This window comes from Genypterus blacodes, unplaced genomic scaffold, assembly GCF_046128005.1.
Source record: "Genypterus blacodes isolate CSIRO-AG114 ecotype Tasmania unplaced genomic scaffold, CSIRO-AGI_Gbla_v1 ptg000067l_1, whole genome shotgun sequence".
Taxonomy (NCBI): domain Eukaryota; kingdom Metazoa; phylum Chordata; class Actinopteri; order Ophidiiformes; family Ophidiidae; genus Genypterus; species Genypterus blacodes.
The window spans coordinates 9970502-9994669 of NW_027466879.1; the positions used below are offsets into that span (position 1 = coordinate 9970502).

General features: G+C 42.3%; 1 protein-coding gene across 1 annotated transcript; it reads right to left on the reverse strand.

The window, feature by feature from the left end:
* Positions 1–3394: 3394 nt before the first annotated feature.
* Positions 3395–18846, reverse strand: LOC143004646 (adhesion G-protein coupled receptor G1-like). Its single transcript, XM_076155723.1, has 15 exons — positions 18451–18846; positions 12364–12449; positions 11337–11605; positions 10814–11000; positions 10254–10302; positions 9853–9967; positions 8336–8458; positions 7879–7995; positions 7164–7206; positions 6922–7028; positions 6381–6508; positions 6004–6263; positions 5792–5891; positions 5387–5661; positions 3395–4780 (listed from the first exon to the last, which is right to left on the reverse strand). Exons 2-15 carry the CDS (start codon positions 12425–12427, stop codon positions 4653–4655), a joined length of 1965 nt encoding a protein of 654 aa, XP_076011838.1. The 5' UTR covers positions 12428–12449; positions 18451–18846; the 3' UTR covers positions 3395–4652.
* Positions 18847–24168: the final 5322 nt, after the last annotated feature.

Here is a 24168-nt window from a genome sequence, read left to right on the forward strand (position 1 = left end):
AGACTGTAAACAGTAGAACTGGTGAGAATGGAGGATAACTGACTGACTATGTTTATTTATTTGTGTTTTTGCCTTCAGTAAGTTATATTTTAGGATCAATAACTAGGTATACGTTGTAAATTATGCCAACCACATCTAAGTAAAAGTTTACACCTAAACAATACTACAAAATGCTTATGGTATTCTGCACTAAACTAAACAATACCAGTTCTCATAGTGATGGGATTCAGATCAGGACACATGGGGGAACGATCCTCCATGTGTGTCTCCATCCATATTTGTGTGCTTTTCTGAGGTATGTTCAAAACTTGATCTCCAAACCACTTGCCAAAATAACTGAAAGCCGAATTGATGAGTATCTATCTTTAATAATTTCAGTCCGTTGTTGTAGTTGCACCTACTGACACCAAACAGTCACATGAGATTGACGTTCAGCAGATAAAAAGCCCAACACTGTGAGTGTGTGAAGAACAGACGTGTAATTAGAACTGTCCTGCTAGGGCCATGGGCCAAAAAGAACCCACCACCACACTCATGAAAGGCTTTCAATAGTATGTGTCACAGAGCCGTGAGCGAGGCGTCAGGGATATAGCAACAGATGAGGAAGACAGGGGGACCAATAAAGAAGCCATTATTAGAATTACAGGATTGCATAATGGGTAGCACAGGGTGTGGTGCCAGTTTTCACCATAATAAATTGACATGTCTGAAACAGGTACATTTTTAATCCTAAACTTAAATATTCAGCTTTTGACTGTATCCAAGTCTGGTTTTAAGGGGGAATAGAAGCAACAATCTGTAATATTTTCATTTTATTCTCCATGAAAGTTATGACAAAATATAGATTTACTCATCCAAAACCATCTGTTCAATCAAGACTCAATTTATATTGCTTGGTTTGGTATCATTATTGTCTTTGTGTGGTTGCATTTGGTGGCAGTGTGGATAGAAGTCATGTAAGAAAATATAAAACAGGATGTGAATCAAGCTGGAGGGGTTAAACCTTTAAAGCAGCCTGACATCAAAAGTGACAAATGGGAACACACACACTCACTCTGTAGCACAGAGGCTCCTGAAACTACAATGGCAAAGTTGCAAACAAGAAGTATGTTTGTGATGAGAACAACAAATCTAATGTAGAGAGCCTCCTGGGAGGAAACACACAGGCTCAAATAAGAAGAGGGGGATGGCCGAACAGGAAAGCAGCAGGCAAAACTGCTTACGTTTCACACTCACACATGCACACACGCACACACACATCCCTTACTTTCCCTCCTCTCCTCCAGCAACAGAACTCTCACCTGCTCTCAGTTCCAGAATCCCTGTCTGTATAAACACTAGTTCCAGCCCGGAGTGTCACTTTGCAGCCTAGCAACAATCCCTCAGAGGAATTGCGCGTATCCTCCAGCAGCCGCTGTCCATCATGTTTTTCTCCGGATACCGAGAATCCAAGCACCCATGAGGGAATGTGGACATGGTCACAAGAAAGTTCATTAAGCAGTCACCACAAGAGCCGCTGGTCACCTCAGCAGCTGTCTGTCCACCAGCAGAAGCACCACAGGTCCACAGAGCTGCAGGCAGAGATGGAGCCTCCACAGAAGAAGGCCTCTCAGAAAGTGAAGCTCCGGTGAAAAGGGCCGAGATAAGAGGCCATGAAGAAGACATTTCTCAAGAAGAACGAAGAGGGGCTAGAGGAGTTCGTGAAGGAGCCACAGGACAAGGAGGAGGAGCTGGAAGATGAGATGATGGAGGTCAAGGAAAAGCAGCAGCAGGAGATGGAGGAGTCAGATTCAGAAAGCTTTAAAGGAGGAGGTGCAGATAAAGGATGATTCAGAGGATGTGCAGGAGCCGCAGAGGGACAAAGAGGAGAGAAGGATGCTAGGACCCTCACATGCAAGCATACACACACACAAAATGTCATAACATGTTTACTCATAAAATGCTGAGCCTCTATACCAGTGGTTCTTAACCTGGGTTCGATCGAACCCCAGGGGTTCGGTGAGTCATTCTCAGGGGTTCAGCAGGGGTCAAGACACAAACAGTATAGCCCGGTTCACACTAGCAATTGACTGCCGACAATTTGGCAACACACAATTTTTCTTTGCCGTGTTAGATTACGAATGGTAAAAAATGGTTTCATCCCACCCTAGTAAATAAAACAACATCCATCTTTGATTTTTACGACTATGTCAAATCCTATTCGTCTCCAGTTCAATTGTGTATGGATTGAGGATTATTGGAGAAAAACAAACATTGCAAAACTTGTCAAAAACCTTTGACATTTGTTTTCTGTGTTTATGAGCCATGCTGAGTGCCAGAATGAGCTCAGTCGAACATGAAACATGGGGGCAAGTGTAGATGTAATGTTGGACCACTTCCTTGACATGAAGCTCCACTATTCTGTCCATCAAAACCCAACAATTCAAGGATGCAAGACATTTTTAAGACTTGTTGTCTCTGCAGGGTGTGGGATTTATATAGATGTACATATACAGTATGTGTGAATGCAAAAGCTACCAGTAGCAGGGCCCTCTCAGTGAGTAACAACTGTATGTGTGTGTGTAATGCTTTAAAGAGGGGTCACGCAGGTGGGACCACAGCTGGCAATGGAGCAGAGAATAGCCAAGACAAAAGAGTGATAACAGACCAAGTGGATAAATGTAGCAAGTTTAAAACCGCCAGAATGCAGAATAACGGGAAATGAGAGCGAGGCCGATAACGCTCGCGACCGGGGCCCAAGTGCCTTATATGGCCAGGGATGTGAATGTGAGGAGCCATGTGGAGAAATACCAACAAAGAAGAGAACAGAACAGAGTCATATCCAGCATGGGTGAGACAGCCACTCACGTTTAGTGTTGCGACAGCAGATGTCAACGCTGAATACCTCGACAAAATCACAAAATCATTGAACTTCAGCAGAGCCAGCTTCAACAGCAACTCATCACTCATCATACCCTCTTATTGCTGAGAAAGCCCTTGAGATAGTCACACCGTTTGTTACAATGTATCTTTGCGAGCAATCCTTTTCGAGGATGGCAGACATGAAAACTAAGAAAAGGAACAGACTTTGTTTTTGCGAAAATGATATGAGAGTGGCACTTCCCAAGGTGCAGCCGCGCATTTCTCAACTTGTATCTAAAAGGCAACAGCAAAAGTCACATTGATTTGAAGTAAATATTCATTTATGGTTTTGTGTGAAATTCATGTTTTGTTGGTTTTGTTCTTTGAACACAGTGATTTTGTGATAAAATATATACCTAAGTTTTGAAGAAATCATATTTTATTTTTCTAATTACAAAGGGTTTGGTGAATGCACTGATGAAGCTTGCAGGGTTCAGTACCTCAGATAAGGGTAAGAACCACTGCTCTATACACTCCAATTCCACACCGTACATATTATTTAAACACGTTTTAATAATGCAAAATATACACACAGCCACAAAATGACATCAAATAATCTGAGCGACTTTCTAAAGTTTCTCTATACAAGCAAAGGGAAAAGTGCAAACACCACAGTATCTCTACCCTGCGGCTCCATCTGCTCCAAAGGTAAGCAAATAAACTGATTCACTTCACTTATGGTTTTTGCTGCAGATTTTTTTAAAAAAAGTCAATTTTTAACACTAAAGGTCACAGCAGTCATATAAAGATATAGAGAAACTGACATGAAGTCGTTCAGTAGATGAAGAGATCTATGATAAAACAATCAGCTATTGTTCCACAATACAGACTCAAATGTCTTCTATAATTCATACAACAGAAACTTCACTGTGAGGCAGAAAAGATCATAATCAATACAGCCTTTTCCCCATAAGTACATTTTATCAGCATAAAATACTAAAGTGCTAATTCAAAAGATGGAAATGATCTATAAAATAAAAGCTTACACACTACAGTATAACATTAAAGAAAAAAGCTTATTAAAGGTTCCAACAAAACAGCATTGATCTGAACATTTTCTTTACACTGAAGCTAACTTACAACAATTTCAGACTTGTTAATAATTACAGATCTCATATAAAATGTTTTCCCTTAAACTTAAAATGTATTTTACAAATACAAGCTCCAGGCCTGTACTATAACTTCCTGAGTGATGATGCCTGAATTACTCCTCCAACGTTCCAGAGGAGATGAATAAAGCATCTCTGCATAAATTACACCAGTGATTCGTAAAGCAGGAGCTCAAAAACATGAAGAGGAACTAAACTCTGACTTTTCTGCTCATTGTTGAAGTAAAGGAGAGAGGAAGCATGCAGCTCACGTTCTTCATCAGTTTTGTGACTATTTCTCTTGAATCTTAATAGCTGAAGAGATGAATATTCCTCCACGTCCAAACGGGGCGGTGGTTTGAGAACAACCGTACTACTGTATACTTTGGGCATAACTCTGCTATTCACGAGATGTTGGTTGAATTCAATTCCATCAACATATTGCTGGAATAGCTGCAACTCTCACAATTTAATCATTATCACATAATTCCCTTTTTTACACTCCAGTTGTATTTTCTTCTGTGAATACATCTGAGTTAATAGGTTTCAAGCTGTCTTCTGTGCTGTGGCTTAATTTTGTCCTTCAGGCAGATGATCTAGGAGGTTTGGACTGGTGCAGCGTTGATTTGTCCTGTGTGTTCATGACTTCCATTTATTGTGCAGCTAGTTCTTCTCCTGCGCCTGTAGCATGTGTTGCCTGGTAGACCCGGTGCTGCTGCTTCCTAAAGAAGAACCGCTGGACTGTTTCCTCATCCAACCCAGCAGCCAGAACCGCAGCATCAGCAGGAAACCTGAGGGAACAGAACAGAACCCAGATTTATCCATCCAATTCCATGGACTCACTTCACATGAACATCATTTGCCTATTTACGCTTTATGCATGCATGGTTCAACAACTACTAACTGCTCAAGTTTGAATGTACTCTTTTAAAACACAAAGTCCAGCACAGATGGGGTTAACCTTTGAGCGAAATTTGGACCTGTATCAAGAACAAGTGGACTCTATGTGAGAGGAAACAGGTTTTGTTCTGAAAGGCACCAGTAGCAGAAGGTCTAGATTAACCACAGCCATTGTCTCACACTGACACAATGGCTACAAAGCTCAGAGCACCAAAGCCTGGTACAAAGACTTTCTTAACAAATGAACTTTAATACAGCATTGTGTAATATGAGACAAAGTGTCTGCCAAGGAAACAAATTGACTCCACCTTTTGCTGAGTCTGCATTCATGTTGTAATCAGTCTGTAAAGGTGGCAATAAGTGCCTGAGACTGGCAAAATGTCTGGGGTACTAAGCTACCTAACTGGCTTGTGATTGGCCAGTGTGCATCTTTAAATGAAGCATACACAAAAATGCAATTGACTGGACTTCCACATTAAGAGAGTATGAGTAAAAACCTTGAAAGGAGTTGAGGATGCACGAGAGGAAGAGGAAGAACTCAGACAGAGGTCCAAAGTCCAGGAAGGTGAGACCCCAGCTGGTCCCGAAGAGGCAGCTGAGGCCCCAGATGCTGAGGAAAGCCACACGATTCTGCCTCCACTCGTCCCTGTTGCGGATCTCTCTGTAGACGAGGAAGAGCATCACCGCGCCCGATGACACCAGGATGGCCAACAGTGCCATATTGGTGAAGTAGTGGGCTAGAATGGCCTCGTTGGTGCTTTTCATCCAACACCTGAAGAGACACATGCATACACAAACACTCAGAGAGACACAATAGTGCACACAGATGCTGAAACGTGATCACTGGGTTTTGTTATCGTCATTTTATAGATTATCCTACGATTACTGCAGGCCCTACTTACATCAGGTAAGGGTTGTCAACATCATCACTTGGCACCACCTTTCTTAGTCCATAAATGTTCCCGACTGCTGACAGGACGATGATGGGAACAGCAGGGAGAACTGGAAAAGAGTTCATATGTTTAGATCCTGTTAAATGACATTCATCCGTTTCTCCGGATGGCTTGTTGTTCCATTACACATTATTAAATGACACAGACGAGCTCACACTCACCAAAGCCAATCAGGTTCCAGATGTATGGCTTCGGTTGGGGGGTGAAAACAATGTAGACCAGCCAGAAGGTGTGAAAAATCTGTATACCCATCCAGCAGAGGGAGCTGAGGAGGCAGTAGTGAAGGCCGGCCCCCACCCACACACATAAACGCTCCCCTCCCACATTGGCCAGGATTCCGGTGAAGAAGAAGAGCAGGTTGAGTAAGAGGAGGGACACTGCTAAGCCCATGTGGATGGGAATGGACTGTTCCTGCAGCCTCCTGTTAAGCGGAGGAAGAGAGGAATGGATGGAGATGGTGAATGTGTGGAGAGTATGAGGTTTGTTTTTGACACACTAAACCACAATACTAATACTAATGCTTCTTGAGGAGCATCACCTCTTCTTGCAGAGGAAGACGATGAGGGCCACACAGCTGATAGCAGAGACGAGGCAGCCAAGAGATGTAATGGCGGTCAGTGCCAGGAGGTGGCGCACTGGTTTAGGCTCTGATTGAGGCTCCAGTTGCTGTTATGAGACAAGAGCAATGAGCACATCTGCTCCACATCGGTGTATGTGCATTTTGTGTGTGGTGTGTGTTCATGTTGTTTCGCTTTTTTTTCCTCTTCTCTCTCTTTTCTATGCACTCATGCCTGTTCATTCCATCTATTCATCGTGAAATCAGAATTAGTTTTTGTGATTTTACATTTGAGTGGAACTGAGTATGCGTACAATTCTTTCCCAATCTACGTAGATATATTTTCCACACTTTGTTTCTACAATTCCAATATTACAATGGATGATCAGATTCACTTTCCAACAGCAGATCCTCAACAACACTTACATTTTGAAAGTCCCTTATTAATGAATGATTGCTATTGTCAATTTTGGTGAATCGTTTTCTGTATAATGTGTACATTCATAAGATATCTGTGTCTCACCACCAGTATGGTAAAGTAGGTCAGATGGTTACAGAGGCACTCTGTGTGTTTGGATCCTCTCTGTTGTGTCAAACATCCCTTCTCCAACCAGTTCACCTTCAGTGGATCTGCACAAAGAATAGAGAGTTTTAAGCATAATACATAATTATCTGTGACTAAACATGAGGGCAACACGTGAGCCTCGGTTACATGTTGAATGAAACATTATGTGTTTTTAATGTTAATAAGCTTCATTCTCCAACCTTTCCTGGTGTCCCACGACACACATTTCAGAAAATGAGTTTTCTGCAACAGAGAAGAAAATTTAAACGTATAAGCTGTAATACCATTGTAAAACAGTTTAATGCAGTTTGAGGCACTTTGAATATCTGCAGCATTCTGATATTTGGCAGCAGAAATGGTGTTTGCAGTGTGACACAACACCAGCACAGACACTGTACACGAGCACAGACAATGTACACGAGCACAGACACTGTACAGGAGCACAGACACTGTACATGAGCACAGTACAAAACAAAAAGGTTTCTCATGTACTGCATATAACCGCATGCAGCAAAACCTGTTTTCTCAAGATGTGGGATGAGAACAGATTCTCTGAAGTGGTTTGTGTGTGTTCCCTATGCCTGTGAGGGGGATTCGTACAGACACGAAAGAACTGAAAAGGAGAGTTTGGTTTCCAAATAGAATCTGTACAATGCCAATAAGTGAACAGTTTGTGTGCTATGTTTACCAAGATTCTTAAAAGCAATATACAGTATACACTTGCCGATACTGGTTTAACAATAAACACAACACTTTTCCCTCAGTGTATGTTTTGCTCGTTGTTCGGATAAGAAAAAAAGATGGCAGGATAGCTACCACCTACATAAACAACCTAAGATAGAGACAACACCTACCACATCAGACAGATCACATCAGACAGATACGCTCAATAGGATACACACATGCAACACTTACTGGTATGACATCATGGTGGAAGCCAATCCGGACTGGCTCGATCAGATTGGTGATGACTTGGTTCTCCACAGTGATTCCCACCACATCGTTTAGAATTGTGACATCGTTTGGACCGTCCTGCGGCACACACACATTTGAAAGATTTATTTATATCCACATGAAGAACAAGTGAAGCAGAACATTCACCATGATACAAAGAACGCGACTCAGACCAATCACACAAGTGCCACCAAACACAGTTAAACAAATTACAGATTATGCACACACAGACAAACACACATTGTGACTTGTCGATTATCTAATAGCCTCTGTATACTCTACTCCTATGCATTAAATCTATTACAGGGTTTTCAGCATTGATTCCGTGTCTAAGCTTGGATGAAGGAGAAGGCCTGACACAGTCTTATTGACATGTCTCCTCTTGGCTGCTGTCCTGACCGAGATGAATGACTCTTACCTGGAACAAGGTGGTGTTTCGGAAGAAAGTGCAGACTACTTTGGAATTAGTCTTGGCGGCTATCTTTAGAGCACCAGGGAGGTGCACAGAGGGGACAGACTCTGGGGGTGCACCATCATGAGCCTGAGCAGTGGAGAGAACAGAGAAAATGAAACAATGACGATGACATAGATAACACAACAAGGAAATCACAAAGAGAGAGAGAGGAGAGGAGGACGAGCAACAGACAAGCCCTGCCAAAAATCTGGCAAATCTATTTTTTGTACTAATTCTAATCAATATAAGAGACAGTAACATTTTACATGCAGTGTGCTGACATGTACAAGCTGCTTTACATATAGCACTGCAGTACAGAAACCTCCACAACTGAGAGTCTGTGCACAGTAATGAGTAGATATCATGCCTGAGTGCTACTTAAGGTGCACTATTTACACTGATTACCCTATTTTAAGGTAGCCAGTAGGAGATTAATTGCACGCTTTCAACATCTGTCCTCTACTTACAAGTGAAATTCTTCTGTCATTGGGTTTCATGTGGCTAACCTCACACCTACTTTCGCAGCAAAATGACAACAAAACTCCCTTGAATGAAAACGTAAGGCAGTTAGTTACTCGTTCACTGATTTAGCAACCCACTATGAACAACCCCCTTATTAAAGATGGACACACAGTAAAATATGTCGCAGCCTGTTCATCTGGGCCATACAGCAGAATGGAGACGAGAGGCCACATAAGCTCACTGTGAGCCTACCAACAATTGAATATGAGTGTGGGAGTGTGAGAGTGTTCATGGGTGAAGCCAAGTCTGCAGCCCATTCCCAGCCATACATGTTAGCTGTCCATTGGCATTAAAATTCTCTTTTGCTGCCTTCATAGAAAAGTTTTCCAAATCAGTATTGATGCAGTATAGGATCCTGCCACCAGGGGCATTACAGAGCACATCGCTGCTGAGAAGCATTACAGTTTGTAGGAAAATAATAATTTTAAAATGATTTTTTGATTAAATTGAGTTCAATTGAAGTCCCAAGTATTCCCTAGGTTGACACAATGACCACTATACTAATGAGGAGACAAACAATATTTTAATAAACTAAATATATGTCATTGACAGCTACTGGCAAGTTATGTGGGTTTGTATTTTGAACAAAAATATAATCACTTTTACAAACACCCTCAACTTCTTGAGGAAGTATTTGCTTCATTTCATAGCTCTTGTGAGAAAAAACAGATACAGATGCTGTACATTAGTTTCTGTTGTGTATAAGAGGAAATGTGTTTGGTTTGTTGTCTGACGCTTGTGTAGCTGAAATGTGACCAAGACGGAACCCAATGTGGTCATAAATGCACGCATAAGCACATTCATGATGTCAGCGTGGCAGGTGCGAAGCAAGGTCACGCCCACACTCGCACAAACAATTGAATTTGCACATTTTCAGTGTTGCTTTGAGTACTTTCATCTGTCTGAATGGGGTAATGGGTCAACTTTCACATTCTTCAGTGTGTGTGAGTGTGTCTTACAGGCAGCGTAACATTGTAGCCTTGGAAACCATCCTTCATCTCCACCACAGAGCTTCGAGCGCAGGGGAGCTCAACATTCCCTACAGCCTGGGACTTCATCACAGTCTCCTCAACCCTGGACATACACAATAAGTTACAATTATGCTTTACTTTTACTTAAGATGACTATAGAATGGATAACTATTTTGGTATCCCCCACTGAAATACTGTTTAACACTTAGCTTCCTGTTTGCAATCGTAGTTCTGTTTTTCATTCAAACTTGATTACATAAAGCTTTGCTGCAGTGGCCTTAGTAATTAAATCAAACTCACACAAGGCAGGATGTTGACAAAAACACCAAGTAATGCTACTTTGACAGTAAATGTGATGACAAATGTGAGCATGACATTGGGTAGATTACATGTTGACTTGGGTGGGTCCCTGCATCACTTCAGCACAGAACGTGTTTTCTGCAAGAAAAGAAGCACATGAGGAAGACGTCTTTAATTCATCCACCCTGCTCCCCACCCAGATGACATACCAGCCCAGTCAGGCGATCAAAAGGACATGCAGGATTTAGCTTTCCGTGTCATTTCCACCACAGCCCTATCGAGACCTTTAATGCAGCACTAATGTGCACACTGAGTGATAACCATAATATTTAGACCCTTTTGGGATTTGGGGGAAATTATATAAACATATAGTTGGCCCTGCCTTACATGTACTGTATCTGTTTGAGCAAATGAAGATACCTCTTACAAAATCATGTATTATGAAAAACAAAAAGGAACAAAAATCTAAATGTACATGACTTTGATTGATCTGGAAAGCTATATATAAATAAGACGTTACAAATGGTGTTTATCTGTTTTGGCCCAAAATACCCACTCAAACTGACACACAATACATCAAAAGTGTCAAAGTTGTATTTACATTGGGCCATATTTATGTATGGTAAGTGGTGTATAAAACATTCCTCACTGCAGTCAATGGTTTCCCCATAGAAACTGTACTCCGTCATTGTTTTATGATTGATGACATCGTCTTTGATGGTTGCACTGAAGATGCCGTAGGTATCCTGGGCTCCATTCTGGCTGTGGGAGAGATCTGTGCAGCAGGAGCCCTGGAGGCCAGCGTGCCAACATAGGGTATGTTTCTCTTGTCCAACCTACAGCACACAATCATACAATAATACAGGTAAACGTCATGCTTTTTTCAGAAACATTTAAAACTAGTACTGCATGCATGTATATACATACTGATATGCACTGGTTGTCCACCTATAGTCTCAAAAATAAAGGCGTTACTTTTGTTTGACCTCTCTGTAACCACTCATAAATACCTCCTGTTCCTCTGACTTACAAATGTATCAAAGTTGTGGTGACAAGGCAAACTAACACCTTGGCCTGAACTGGAAGTGCACAGAAAACAGCTTTTTTTATGGACCTTTATTAAGCATAAACTTCTATCAAATGCACCATGCATCCTTTTCTTCCAGACTTACCTGCAGCACCAGTTGATCAAACAAGGGTTCCCAGTACAGACAGAAATTACTCTGTCCCGCTGAGCCGTGCTCAGACCGCTTAAGGGGAATCTCTTTAGGCCCGTGTGTACACTGTGCTGTGATCTGACCCTTGACAGAGAGCGAAGTCTTATTGGCCGAGATCAGGATCCTTTTGCAGCCCGGGGAAAGGTCAGCGTTCACACTTAAGGAGTTGTTACCATGGCGCCAGGTGCCACAGAACTTGAAGTCGCGGTCATTTTCAGCGGAGGCTGGTGGACAAGGAGACAAAAGGAGGCAAACAGGGACATTCAAGTCACTCCGTTTGACTTGTTCACAGGACAAATCAGCTGAATTTTATATTTAACTACCCATTTGAGGTTGCCTTAATTGACTACAACTTTTATCAAAAGGACTTTAAATTCTTCCTTCTTCCCTCCTCCTAGTTTTCATGTTTTTGTTCCTATGATTGTTTCTTTCCGTCTTTCTAAAACACAAAATTCTACTTTGACTACTCTACTTTTGATAGTGGATTGTGCTTCCTGTACTTGTTTACTCGTTGCACTTCTACTTTCACATGAACCCTTATCATTGGTTTAAGTTTTGCTTAGGTTTTTTTAAGGTCAAGTCTCGTTGTTTTTGCTGATAGTTGCATACGGACAGGATTCTGTCTTGCTTCAAGATACTGAATGGCGTTTAGACAGTTCCTGTACAAAGTGAAACTGCATGGCAAGTGGAATTTCCACACCATTGTGGCAGAATTATTGTCTTGACATAATCTGTAAAGTAAACTCTACATATACAGTAAATACTGAGATGAGTCAAGCAAAGGAGTATAGTCCATTTGCAGAGTATACAGTATATACAAGAAAAACAAAAAGAACTTCCTATCTTGCAGCATCCTCAGCATGCATTTACTGACTCTAATCACTGGGCCATGTCCCACCCTTACAGTAATCAATAAAAAAATGTGCGTGAAACATGGCAGAGGTCATTAAGGAGTTCTTCAGATGGCAAAGTTTGTTTCTACCTGTGGAGATGAAGAGGATGAAGAAGAGCCGAGCCCACAGGTAGCCGCTCAGTCGGTGCGCCATGAGTATTAGACAGGCGTCCAGCCTGATGGAGACACAGGCAGTGAAATATCATTATGAAAGAGGAAGACATGTACAGTATGTGTGTGTGCAGGACGGAACTCCGTCAACAAACATGAATCGCTTCCACTGAACAGGAACAGTCAGCATTCTGACCAAAAACGTGTGGTCTGCGTTCAGTGCCTGTGAAAGTAAAGTAAAGTAAAACCATATAAGGCAGATTTCAACAAAACACAACCATATCTATGAAATTCTTTCCAAATGTCGCTGTGGATACTATTCTTATCCACACGGCTGCATTGTTATCTGTCTTCTCTTATCAATGAATACAAATGAGCTCAGGCTCAAAATACACACAGTGGCCTTTCTGTGTCCTTATCAATGGAGACACTCTTCCTCTTTAAGAAGCACACACACACACACACACACACACACACACACACACACACACACACACACACACACACACACACACACACACACACACACACACACACACACACACACACACACACACACACACACACACACACACACACACACACACACACACACACACACACACACACGTCACCGTTTCTACCTTAATATAACAAAGGTTATATTAACAATAATTAACGTGACTTCATTACAAAGCATACTGTAGCGTAAGAAAAAAACTGAGTCATCGTCCTATGACAGAGACAGACCAGACATGTGACAGAGACAGACATTTGTCAATCGATCACAGGGAAATTCACACACACGTCTGGCACTGTTCTACTTTCTATTTGCACCACAGCTGCAGACATTTCTCAGACTAGTCTACCAAATTTTACACAGGGAGGCTATCTGCAGCATCTCTAGCCACTTCTTCAACACTGACACGCTCCCCCGCCAAGATGTTGTCAGAGAAACACAGGCGGAAGGGAAACAGAACAGTGGTGGTTGTCCGCAAAAGCAGAGCAGATGATACATGAACATGTTCAACCACAGGAAAAGCAGACAGACAGAGGCAGAAAAGGGGAAAAAGAGACAGAAAGAGATTGTGAACAGACACACACACACACACACACACAGAGCACTGGAGGATCAGTTGCCTATTTTTAACTGCAGACTCTGGAACACACACCTGAAACTGAAGTAGGGCCCGAGGCTTGGCACAAACCCACAGACACAGACAGAGGAACACACACAAACAGACACATGCACCCAAGCACAAAATAGGAAAATTGAACTTTTAAGATCATTGTGGTATTTCAATACGTGATCCCTGCACAATACGCTTGCGTGGCATTGCTGAAGTTTAATGTTTCACTTGTGACGCGTCCCTGTTCACCTCAGGGACAGAGGCCGAGTGAATTTGCCGACATCTGAGCTGCTCAGCGTGGGCAGTGCCAATACATATCGCCTAATAGGACAGGATAGCTTCACAACATTAGCAGCCGCTGCACTCTAACTGTTGTCTCCTTGCCAAAACACAATAGGAAAGGCAAGCCCAGGTGCTTCACACCTTCATTTATTTCAAATCTTTTGTTTAGATGATATTGGTGGTTGACAAATGATGTCATAAGTTCGGGAGAAAGCATTCAACTTCCACAAACTGAGCTGGGTCTGCCTTGACTGTCCATAGTCCATAGGAAGAAAAGGAGAGGAGCTAGGGGGCGCTCTAATGATGGTCGGTATGTAAACACACTGTGAGGCCTGAAATTATATTCAATCTTTACAACAGAAGCATTTTATACATAGGTTTATATTTCAACATTCCTCCAATCATGGCTCTTTCTCTCAGTGATCACATTGAACAGATTGCCAAAACCACAACGAGAATCCAGGATCGGGATTCAGATCGCAGCTCAAGTGAGTGAAAAACCACTTAAGACCACCAATAAGGAGAAAACAATATATAACAAAGAGTATTTAGAGAGGAAATGAGGATGGGGTGAAACTGCAACACGGTCTGATTGCAACATGACTTGCTGGGTTTGTGGTTTTTACTACTTCCGTTTATGATAATTCAAAAGCGACATGAAAAGCATTTTAAGGAAAAAAGTGTTAAGGTGCGACTTCACAGTGGTTCATGATGAGGAAGTGCTATTCACACGTATGAGAGAGAGAAACACTGCTTCTCACGTCTCAGCCACACATTGCTGCTTAGTTATCATACGTTTCATCACAAACTGGTCATGTGCAATAACCAGTGATGTGCAGATGATGGTGACTCATGTGGCTGGAGGCTGCAGGTTGGTTGTCTTGTCTCTGTGTTTGCGTCATCTTAACCTCATAGTATTTCATGAGAACACAAACACAGTGGTTTGCGTATACAAACCCAAACACATAAACTTATCTGCAGGACACATTGTGAGAAATGACTGAAACCGGTGCATTATCAGTGTAAAAATGTATAAAACGATGACATTGAACAACCCGTGTCCACAACACGTCATGTAACCACACACTCACCACTGACTGCACACAGCACATGTCTTTAACAATGTGGGGCGTGTGTCAGTGTCCACCGCTTCCTGCTGACGCTGAGTCTAAGACTATGGGCAGTATGGATGAAGTGGACGTCCAGTTATTGGGAAAGGAAACAGAACAGCAGTCTGTCCCCTCCCACTGACAGCACGGACACACAGTGGAGGTCTTAGTTCTCCAGAGAGTGTGTCTGCAGTCAAATCCTCAACACAAAAACCTTCTGTGTGTGTGTGTGTGTGTGTGTGTGTGTGCGTGTGTGTGTCCGACATTTCTGTTACTGTTGCACATCACCACTGCCCTGATTCATCTGGGGCCACAATCATCTAAACCAACACTGCGGTTCTCGGAACCAACTTGCGGCCGACCGTGTCATGAACACCACGGCTTCAGAAACACGAGGGGAAATGTTCATTATTATCACCATCCTCAACATCTCTCTCTCTTGCACTCGCTCGCTTGCTCTCTCTTTCTCTGTGTGTGTGTGTGTGTGTGTGTGTGTGTGTGTGTTTGTTTCACTCTTTACTTCTCTCACATTCTCCACCAACTTGCTCACCACCTCAACTTGCTGTGACATGAAAACTCTCTCTCTCTCTCCCTTTTTCACTCTTGCTCGCCCGCTCCACCCCCCACCCCCCACCCGAGCCCCTACACCCGACGCTATTGTCCCTGCGCGGCGCCCAGGCATCAATGCAGCCAAAGAATTTCCCCTTTCTTTCATTTCTCACGGCTCTCCTATGCGTGCCAAGTGTGTGAGCTGCACTAAGGACTAACCTGTTTAAACAAGTAGACGAGACAGACGGAAACAATCCCACACTCACACACACTTGCCTCATAAGTAATATTTCTAATTCTCTGGCATTACATTCAACCTGAAACTTGTCACCTCATAGCACTTTTCACTCCTTCCCACGTAACGGATGATATTGTCTGGATATTTGTGTGTGTGTGTGTGTGTGTGGGCATGCATGCATATCGTTCCGCCGCCCACGCATGTCTAAATGAGCCTGGTTTCACCCTCTGACCTCCGAGCGTGTTGCTTTGTATTTTTCCTGTAAATCTTCCCTGGCATCTCCTCATCGCTGCATCATCATAGGGGCCTGACTCACGCCCTCACTCGCTACATACATGTGACCTTTGTGTGAAGGCTCCTTGCAGCGCTGCAGCGGGAGCAGACAAAATACTGTGTGACTCAGACAGAGAAACTGCGCGACAGAGACACGTAGACAGACAAAATAGACCGGGACGTGCAAATGAGACGAGGGGGAAGCTGTGAGAGACGTGAGAGACGTTTGAAGTTGTCAAAAAAACTCCAGGCGTGTAAGATTCAACATCGTAAAGCGCTTTGAAAAACACAATTTCCTTTATGAATTACAATTTTGGGGATGTGTGTTTTGGAATTAGTTTGTGTGTCCGTCCATGTTGCAGTCTGTTTCCCTGAATTCTTGTTGAATTGGTTATATGAAAGTTTATTTGGTTAAAAATGTGATTTCCTGTCCACCTAAAGGCTACTTTGTAATGTTCTTGTTACTTTCATGAATGTTTTGGTTCTCTGCTTGCTCACTTATGGCTAAACACCAAAGTACATTTTTTTAAATCATAGCCAACTCACATTTCGACTGAATTTATGTTTTGAATTTTCTGAATGTTTCTGATTTTACAGCCTGCTTGTACAAGCGGCACAGTGAAAGGGAAAAGAATGTGCATGGAAGAGAAACTCAGGGAACAAAAGCTGCTCTTTGTTGTCGGGCCTTAGAGCTGAGGTGACAGGGAGCGTGAATAAGGGTCAAAGATCACTGCCTGGTTTGGAGGCTGTTTAAGGCGACGGCTAGAGTATACACACACCCACACACACGCGCACACATGACAAAATGACAGGTGAGGAGAAAAAAAAAAAAAAGACTACTCTGACTCTAAATTAGGGCTCATTTGTCTGCTTAAACAAACTCCACCAGAAATGTTTGTAACTGAATCGTCTCTGCTGCTTCTGTCTGCTGCACATGTTGAGGCTCATGTGTGATCAACGTGCCAAACCCACAATAAGTCAGTACAGTAAGGGAAGAAACATTTTTACATTGAAGAAACTGGTCAGGAAATCAGCTCTTTTCATTTTTGAAGTGACATGATGACCTCATTTATGTGTGTGTGTGTGTGTGTGTGTGTGTGTGTGTGTGTGTGTGCAAGAGGAGCTGAGTTCCACCACACAATCTGAACACAAGTGATGAAGGGCTCAGTAAGTCAACTCTGATGTTCTGCGCTGCTGCTAACATGGTTTTCCTCAGTCAAAGCAGCAAGCTATCGCCATGTACAGTCATACTGTTCAACACCTTAATTTACAGAGCATCCAAGTGTGTGAAAACTGCACAAACATAAGTTATTGCCCGATCCCACGCCTCCCCCGCGCAGGCACTGAGAGGCTGAGAATGCTTTTAAAAGTGAGAAGCATGACGTGTTCGAGAAAGTACTAACAAATCAAGCCTTGTTATGGGATTGTTCCTGCTCGTGCACACAAGTAGAAGCTCAGCAACGTAGAGTCAAAGGAGCAACGAGCACAAAAATACCCCCCAAAATACAAAAACAGTCTCAAGGTGAAGTGGAACTCTACCCAAAACATGCGTGATCTGGAATGCTCTCTAGGCTACATTCTTTCTTGCAGCACAACAGTGATGGTGTGTGTGTGTGTGTGTGTGTGCGCGTGTGTGTATGTGTGTCTCATCTTGGTTTTGACATCTTTGCAAAGGAAATTAGAGGAGCAGGTGGAATGCTGCAGATATTTCCTTTGGGGCTATGAACGAATCAATAAAACAACACACACACACACACACACACACACACTCACACAGAGACAGACACATGCACAGACAAAAGCCTGCATAGCATTAAATCTCCCCTGTGTGGCCTTAGGTGTGGGTCACGAGGTTCAGTTTGCCATCAGGGGCTTTCTTTTCCTCATTATGAGTAATGAAGTCAGCACAAAGGAGCATGGCTGTCTGCACTGCAATATTTGCATAGCGAGGGATAGAAAGAAAAAATCCCTCCACGTGTGATCGAGTGTTCTCAAACTCACATCAAACGTCTGTCTTGATCTTGAAGTATTTGAGTGGAAACAAATTCTTTGTGTTGAAAATGGTTAAAGGTTTCCTCGATCACAGGTCCGGTTTGGTTCGTTTGATTTAAGAGAGAAAGCCACAAACTGAGTAACGCATTGACGCTTTGAAATTCAGCACATCAATCAAAACCCACGTTTCCGTGCATTTAGAGACATGAATGTGTAGGCGCATCCCTGTTACAGAGAGTGACGGTAAAGATGCCTCATTTTCAGCAGGAAATACAGTATGTCAGTGTGTCGAGGTCTGTGCACACAACATGCACTCACACACAGAAAATAGTCTAAATTAAGCCTAACTGTCTATGTATTCTTAACTCTGCATTCTTTAATTTAATTCAAGGAAAAATGAAAACAAGACCCGATATGTAGGGATTTTTAGATTAAAGCTTTAATTTTAAGATTAAAGCTGCCGTTGTTAAAACTGCCGTTGTTCTCAGGGAATATATGGATTAATAAAATTTACCTTGTGGAGAACTTTACTGGTCTACTCCTGAAGACAAGAAGTCCTCCAGTGCTCGCAGCCTGCAGACCAACGTGACCCAGACAGATCGGTGGAAGCTGACGAAGCGGCGCTAACCTGCCCCGGGATGGACGCTCAGCTCCCGATACAGTCGCATAAACTCGTCCGGGTTTCCCAGAAGAACTCCGCAGGGAAAACTTGTTCAGGTGTTCAGTCTCAGTCTCTCTTTTTGTCACGTCTCACCGTTTAGAACCAGTCAGACTTATTGGACGTGGTAAGGATAGAACCGGGAGGTGCGGAGGAGCAGAGAGGGCGGGTCGAGGCGCTTACTGAAGCCGCGGCTCGGAGTCAGAGGCCGGGGTGAGACTGTCAGCACGAGCGAGGTGTGAACCATCGGAGCTCCGTCAGCTACAATGCAAACAACACGGTTTCCGGTGACGACTTTCAAAATAAGACACTTAGCAACGGGAACACAAACAGTTGAATGGAAATACAAAATCTTGATTTATTTTTTAGTTAATCGGGTATTCTTAATCAATAGTTCCCAACCAGACTCATGTAATTTGAAATAGGAGCATCTGCACAAAACGTCCTCTACACATTCAAGATACTATATTAATTTCAGCACTTGCATGGCATAAATCGCAGTAATTGTTTGTTAGCCATTTAGGTTAGGTGCTGATGTTGGCTATTCCTATTTTCCCCATGGAGATAACATATACTTACATTTCTATATTTGGTGCGATGGTCGATTAATCTTTTCAGGTATATTTTTTCACTTACATATGCAGCTTTATTTTGAAGATAATCTCTCTATTTTCCGGTTTCAGTGTTAGTTTTACGAGTCAGGCTGATATCTGGATGTGACCTGTGGGAAAGCAAAAGAGCTGATGTAGTGCACACTGTAGTGTAGATTATGCTTTAAAAAGGGATTATGTAAATACATCTTGTAATTTATCATTTATGGTGGGGATTGATTGATTAATATCTCCATATTATCCCTCAAATGTAAGTAGGTTTACTGTTTTTTGCATATCTTCTTTGTTGCTTATCTGAAAACGTGGCTGTTTATCTATAAAACAGTAAATGAAGCACTACAATAAAATGTCTGACCTCCTTTCAAAATATGAAAACTCGTTCTCTGAGATGGTGTCATCGTTTGTAAAGGTTGTGTATATATCTTGTGTTAAATATCCTTGTAAAGATCTCATGTGTGATGCATTTTACTGGAATTTCAGCTCTTTTCCTATGTAAGCTCTAAATAAATCCAATAAAATTGGATTTGACTTTGACTTGGATCTACACTGGGACACACTTGCAGCTGAAAGTACTGAAGCAGATTATTTTTTAAACCAAACTTTATTATCTGATATCACGCCCCATTGTTTCTTGTTCAGCTGGTAGATTTCCAATCTAAAATGACCTCTTAAACTCAACAACAATGTAGTTAAGGCAATAAAGAAAGAAAATGGGAAGTGGTTGCAAGAGAGGGGGCAAAGAAGAGAAGGAGGGAGAAAAAGAATGAATTAGGGCCATCACCTGGCTCCTGCTGGCTCCTGTCTTCTGTTCAACTGTCTACTGGGTGGTGTGTGTGTGTGTGTGTGTGTGTGTGTGTGTGTGTGTGTGTGTGTGTGTGTGTGGAGCAGCAGGGTTGTCGGTTGATTTGCGTAGGCTCAGATAATAAAGAGCCTACTATCTCAGTGATGACAGGTGTGTTTGGAAACACGCCTGCACGCACACACACCGCACACACGCGCGCGCACACACGCACACACACACACACACGCACCCAATGAACAGAGTGAGAGAGAAAAACGTCAGCACATTTAAGAATAGTCTAACCCTCAAAAACCAAACAAGATGTGTGCTCTCTGCGTGTGTAAGAGGAAGATAAGAGCGAGAGAGATCTAAATCTTTAAGTTATATATCTTACCACCCTCACTTGTCTCCACATTAACAACACTGCAGGTATTGCGGATTACTTGAGTCCTTTCTTAATAGTTTAGCTATTACAAAGGAAGAACAGGCAGTTGCAGGGCAAGGTGCACCAGAGCACAAATGTTTGTCTATGCTTGCCATGAACAATGTACTATTGGCCCCTAACTGTGTAATACTATACTCAGTCAGAAGTTCCATATAAGGTCAAAAGAATCTCTTAGATTTGAACTTGAGTAAAAAATGCTTTTGTTTTCGATCATGTGACATGCCGGTCAAGTTGCACGAGCGTCAACCCGACAGGAACTAAAAACTCAGCCCTGTGTGATTCAGTCACTTTGCGGTGGATCTAACATCCTGTAATTATGCTGCCCAAAAGGCAAATCATTCAACAACACTAAGCAAAAGAGAAATCACTTGAGTCTTGTCAAACAACACCTACTTTGGGACAAATAGTAATAAGGCAGGGTTGATGGTATAACAGAAGCAAGGAGTAGAACAATACCTTCAGTGTGTGGGGTTATTTGTGTTTTCCAACCTATTGAGAGCATTTAGACGTCCAAGAACACAAACACACACTGCTGTTCATGGTAGAAGTCACTGACAGGGACCCCCTCTTGTTAAATTCAATGATTCACAATAGTGCCACAGTCTTTTGCAGTGTCAGGGTTACATCCAGTATAGTTTTAATTACTTTACAGTGGGGTCGTAAAGCCTTTAGGGAAGTCTTCACTATGAAAACAGCAGTTTTACAGAGGCTTAAATCAGCTCTGCACCTGTCACGAGTTCTACTATCAATTCTCAGCAGTTTCGATCGATCGTGAGCAGATTTCAATTCCTTTTAGTCCTAAGAGTCAGTCAGCAGATTGTGATGGTGAGCATATTATGCACATTCACTGTTCTTTTCTTAGATAGGCAGTGGTTTAAGCAGTAGCATCCAAAGCGGAACTTAAAAAATAGTAAAAGACAAATAGCAAGCATTAAATGCACAGAAATTCATGATAAGATCGGAGCCTTATACCTGACAAGTACAATCTTTGTTTGGATTTGGTGGATTGTTTATGAGCAATACCACTATCATAAAACAGCACCAGACATATCTTGTGCTATATTCTAAAGCACCAGCGTAACAACAATGAAAGTGTCAAGGCTGACATAAACCCCTCACATCTACAGAAAACAGAACCAGTGTTTACCCACATTCCTCACGGAGGCCCCCTGAGGTGTTAAACACAGAATAGCTTTAATCGGAAGAGGTAGTTTGTGTTATATGTTATAACAATATGCCGTCCCTTTGCATATACAGTTTCTAATTGAATGATTTGGTCCGTCGAAGGTCTGAACAGTTCTTCTTTTCAGCTAGAAGAAATATAAACCCTCTATGTTATCATAGTTAACACCTGGGAAGTAAGGCATACTAACCTACAAAATGCTATGGCAAATAAATCTTGCAGAAGCTGCTCATACAAGTGGATTTTCAAGCTTACAGGCTTTGTTGTTGTTAAAGGAAATTCCTCTCTACCCGTAACCTTGAATAAGTTTGGTACACAATAACAGAATGACTGGCAGATTGCCTGGGTGGTGGTGAAGCAGAGGTGGTCTAGAGCCACATGTAGCCCCTCTGCTCCCAATTAACTCTACATTTATTTTCTCACCCTGTGTCCCTCCCCCTGTCCTCATCTGTCCCCTTTCAACTGTCTTCTCTCCTCTCTACCGTATAATATAAGGCCATAATGCACGTGTGTATACGTCACATTTCCATATGGGTTAAAATTGTATTTGTAGAACAGCTCAAGGTAAAACCAAGAGAAATGGCCCAGTTGAAAAGCTTGAGATGAGTGTGGTTATGAAGAAATGACTAAGATTGATTGTTATCTTGTCTCTTTGTCTGACCCACAAACAAGAGACGATCTGTAGGGTACACACACACACACACACACACACGCACACACACGCGCGCGCGTGCACACACACACACACACACACACACACACACACACACACACACACACAGACACACACCATTATGCATTATTGAAAGGCTGTTAAACTGACATCAATAATATACACACACAGGCTCACAAATGAATACACACACAGGCAGTAAAAGACACACATGGGTCCTCATCTGCTGGGCTTTGTCACCATGGAGACAACAATGTATTCTGCAAGGGACCAGCTGGTGGACCCTGGCTGTGATCCTTTGATAAGGGTGGTGTGTGAGTGTGTGTGTGTGTGTGTGTGTGTTTGTGTGTGTGTGTGTGTGTGTGTGTGAGAGAGAGTAGAGAATAAGGGATCAGTTGGACTTTTTGATCTTTATGCTTAGACACACACCAGACCCTCAAAAAGGAGAAAGCTACTCCATACGTAGCAGATTTTTCATGATTGCTGTATTGATTGCAAATTGGCAAACAAAAGTCTGTATTTAATTTTCGTTGTGCCGACACACACACGCACACGCACGCACGCGCGCATGCGCGAGCACGCACACACACACGCACACACACACACAATACCATCTGTTTCCTTCAGTCTCATATAGGGAAATGTCAGAACAAGCACCAACACGTCTTGCAGTCTGGCTGGCACAAGCACAGCTATGCATTTGTCTGCAATTACTTGATTACAGACTTTCGACAGGTAAAACATCCGGACACCTTCCCTTCATTCCACACTGACTCTCTCTCTCTTTCTTTCTCTCTCTCTCTCTCTCTCTCTTGCTGTACTTTTCTGCCCCGCCTTCTCCCAATATTTAGACTGTGGGCTTTCCTCACACTAAAAGAGCAGAGGTCTTAAACACACATCCTTCTGAATCACTAGATATATAAAACTCTACAGAATCCCAGGTGTGAGGTTGTCCAGAAATGTGTATGGAGCTATTATGGAATGATGAAAAGTGATGTAGAATAATCCCACCTGTCACCAGCTATAATTTATGGCATGAGTGATGAATGAGACTTTAAATTGTGAGCAACAAGCTCAGCTCCAGGGCTTCTGCTCTGTAATTGAACCTCACCTCTCTGCATATGAAAGAGGTAGAAAGCAAAAGGAAATTACCTACACTCATATAGAAACTACTGAAAGCTTAGAATAACGTAACCCGGCCATAAAGTATTTGACACCTGATGTCATGTCGTGTTTCACAATCAAGCCCAGTTGATTCCAAAGTTTCCCAGCATGTCTCTGTTGTTCTTGTACTTTTAAAGCAAAGGTCAAATTTGAGGCGCTACAGTGACAAAGAAAGATGAGAGGAATATTAAACTCCAGATTTCAGGTCATGTTTGCTGACTCATTGCTGACATCATCTGGCTATGCATAAAACTACATACTACATACTAACGGGCTTGGTAGTAAATTGTAAAGGCAGATGGATGGATTTGAGGGAAGATTTAGACTGAATCAGATCCTTTTTTGTTTGTTTCAGGTCATTTTAAGACTACGAAGGGCGATTATATACATTTCTTTTAAAGATTTGATACACTTTGGTGCTAAGGAAAGCTTTAGAAGCTACTGTATGTCCTTATTGTGGAAAACAAATAGACTACAGATAGATGGGCAAATTATTGAAAAAACTGTTATCAAATGGACTACACAAGTGGTTCTCAAACTTGCTTTTCTTACTGGTGGGCTAAGATGGAGTAAAGATAAAATACGTGTTGAAACACAACATAAACAGAGGAAATATACAGGATTCATGTAGAAGAGAAACATGCATGAAGGAATCTAAATGAACCATGGAATGTAGACGATATGATGTAATGAAAGGCAAATGCTACTTAAAGTTAA

Excerpts from the sequence above, each read along its gene's own strand:
- LOC143004646 (XM_076155723.1), bottom strand. The coding sequence starts at position 12,427 with ATGGCGCACCGACTGAGCGGCTACCTGTGGGCTCGGCTCTTCTTCATC. Across the intron at positions 10,303-10,813 it reads TGGGGAAACCATTGACTGCA|AAAACACGTTCTGTGCTGAA; the intron begins GTGAGGAATGTT and ends CTTTTCTTGCAG. Across the intron at positions 8,459-9,852 it reads GCTACAATGTTACGCTGCCT|GCTCATGATGGTGCACCCCC; the intron begins GTAAGACACACT and ends TCCACTGCTCAG.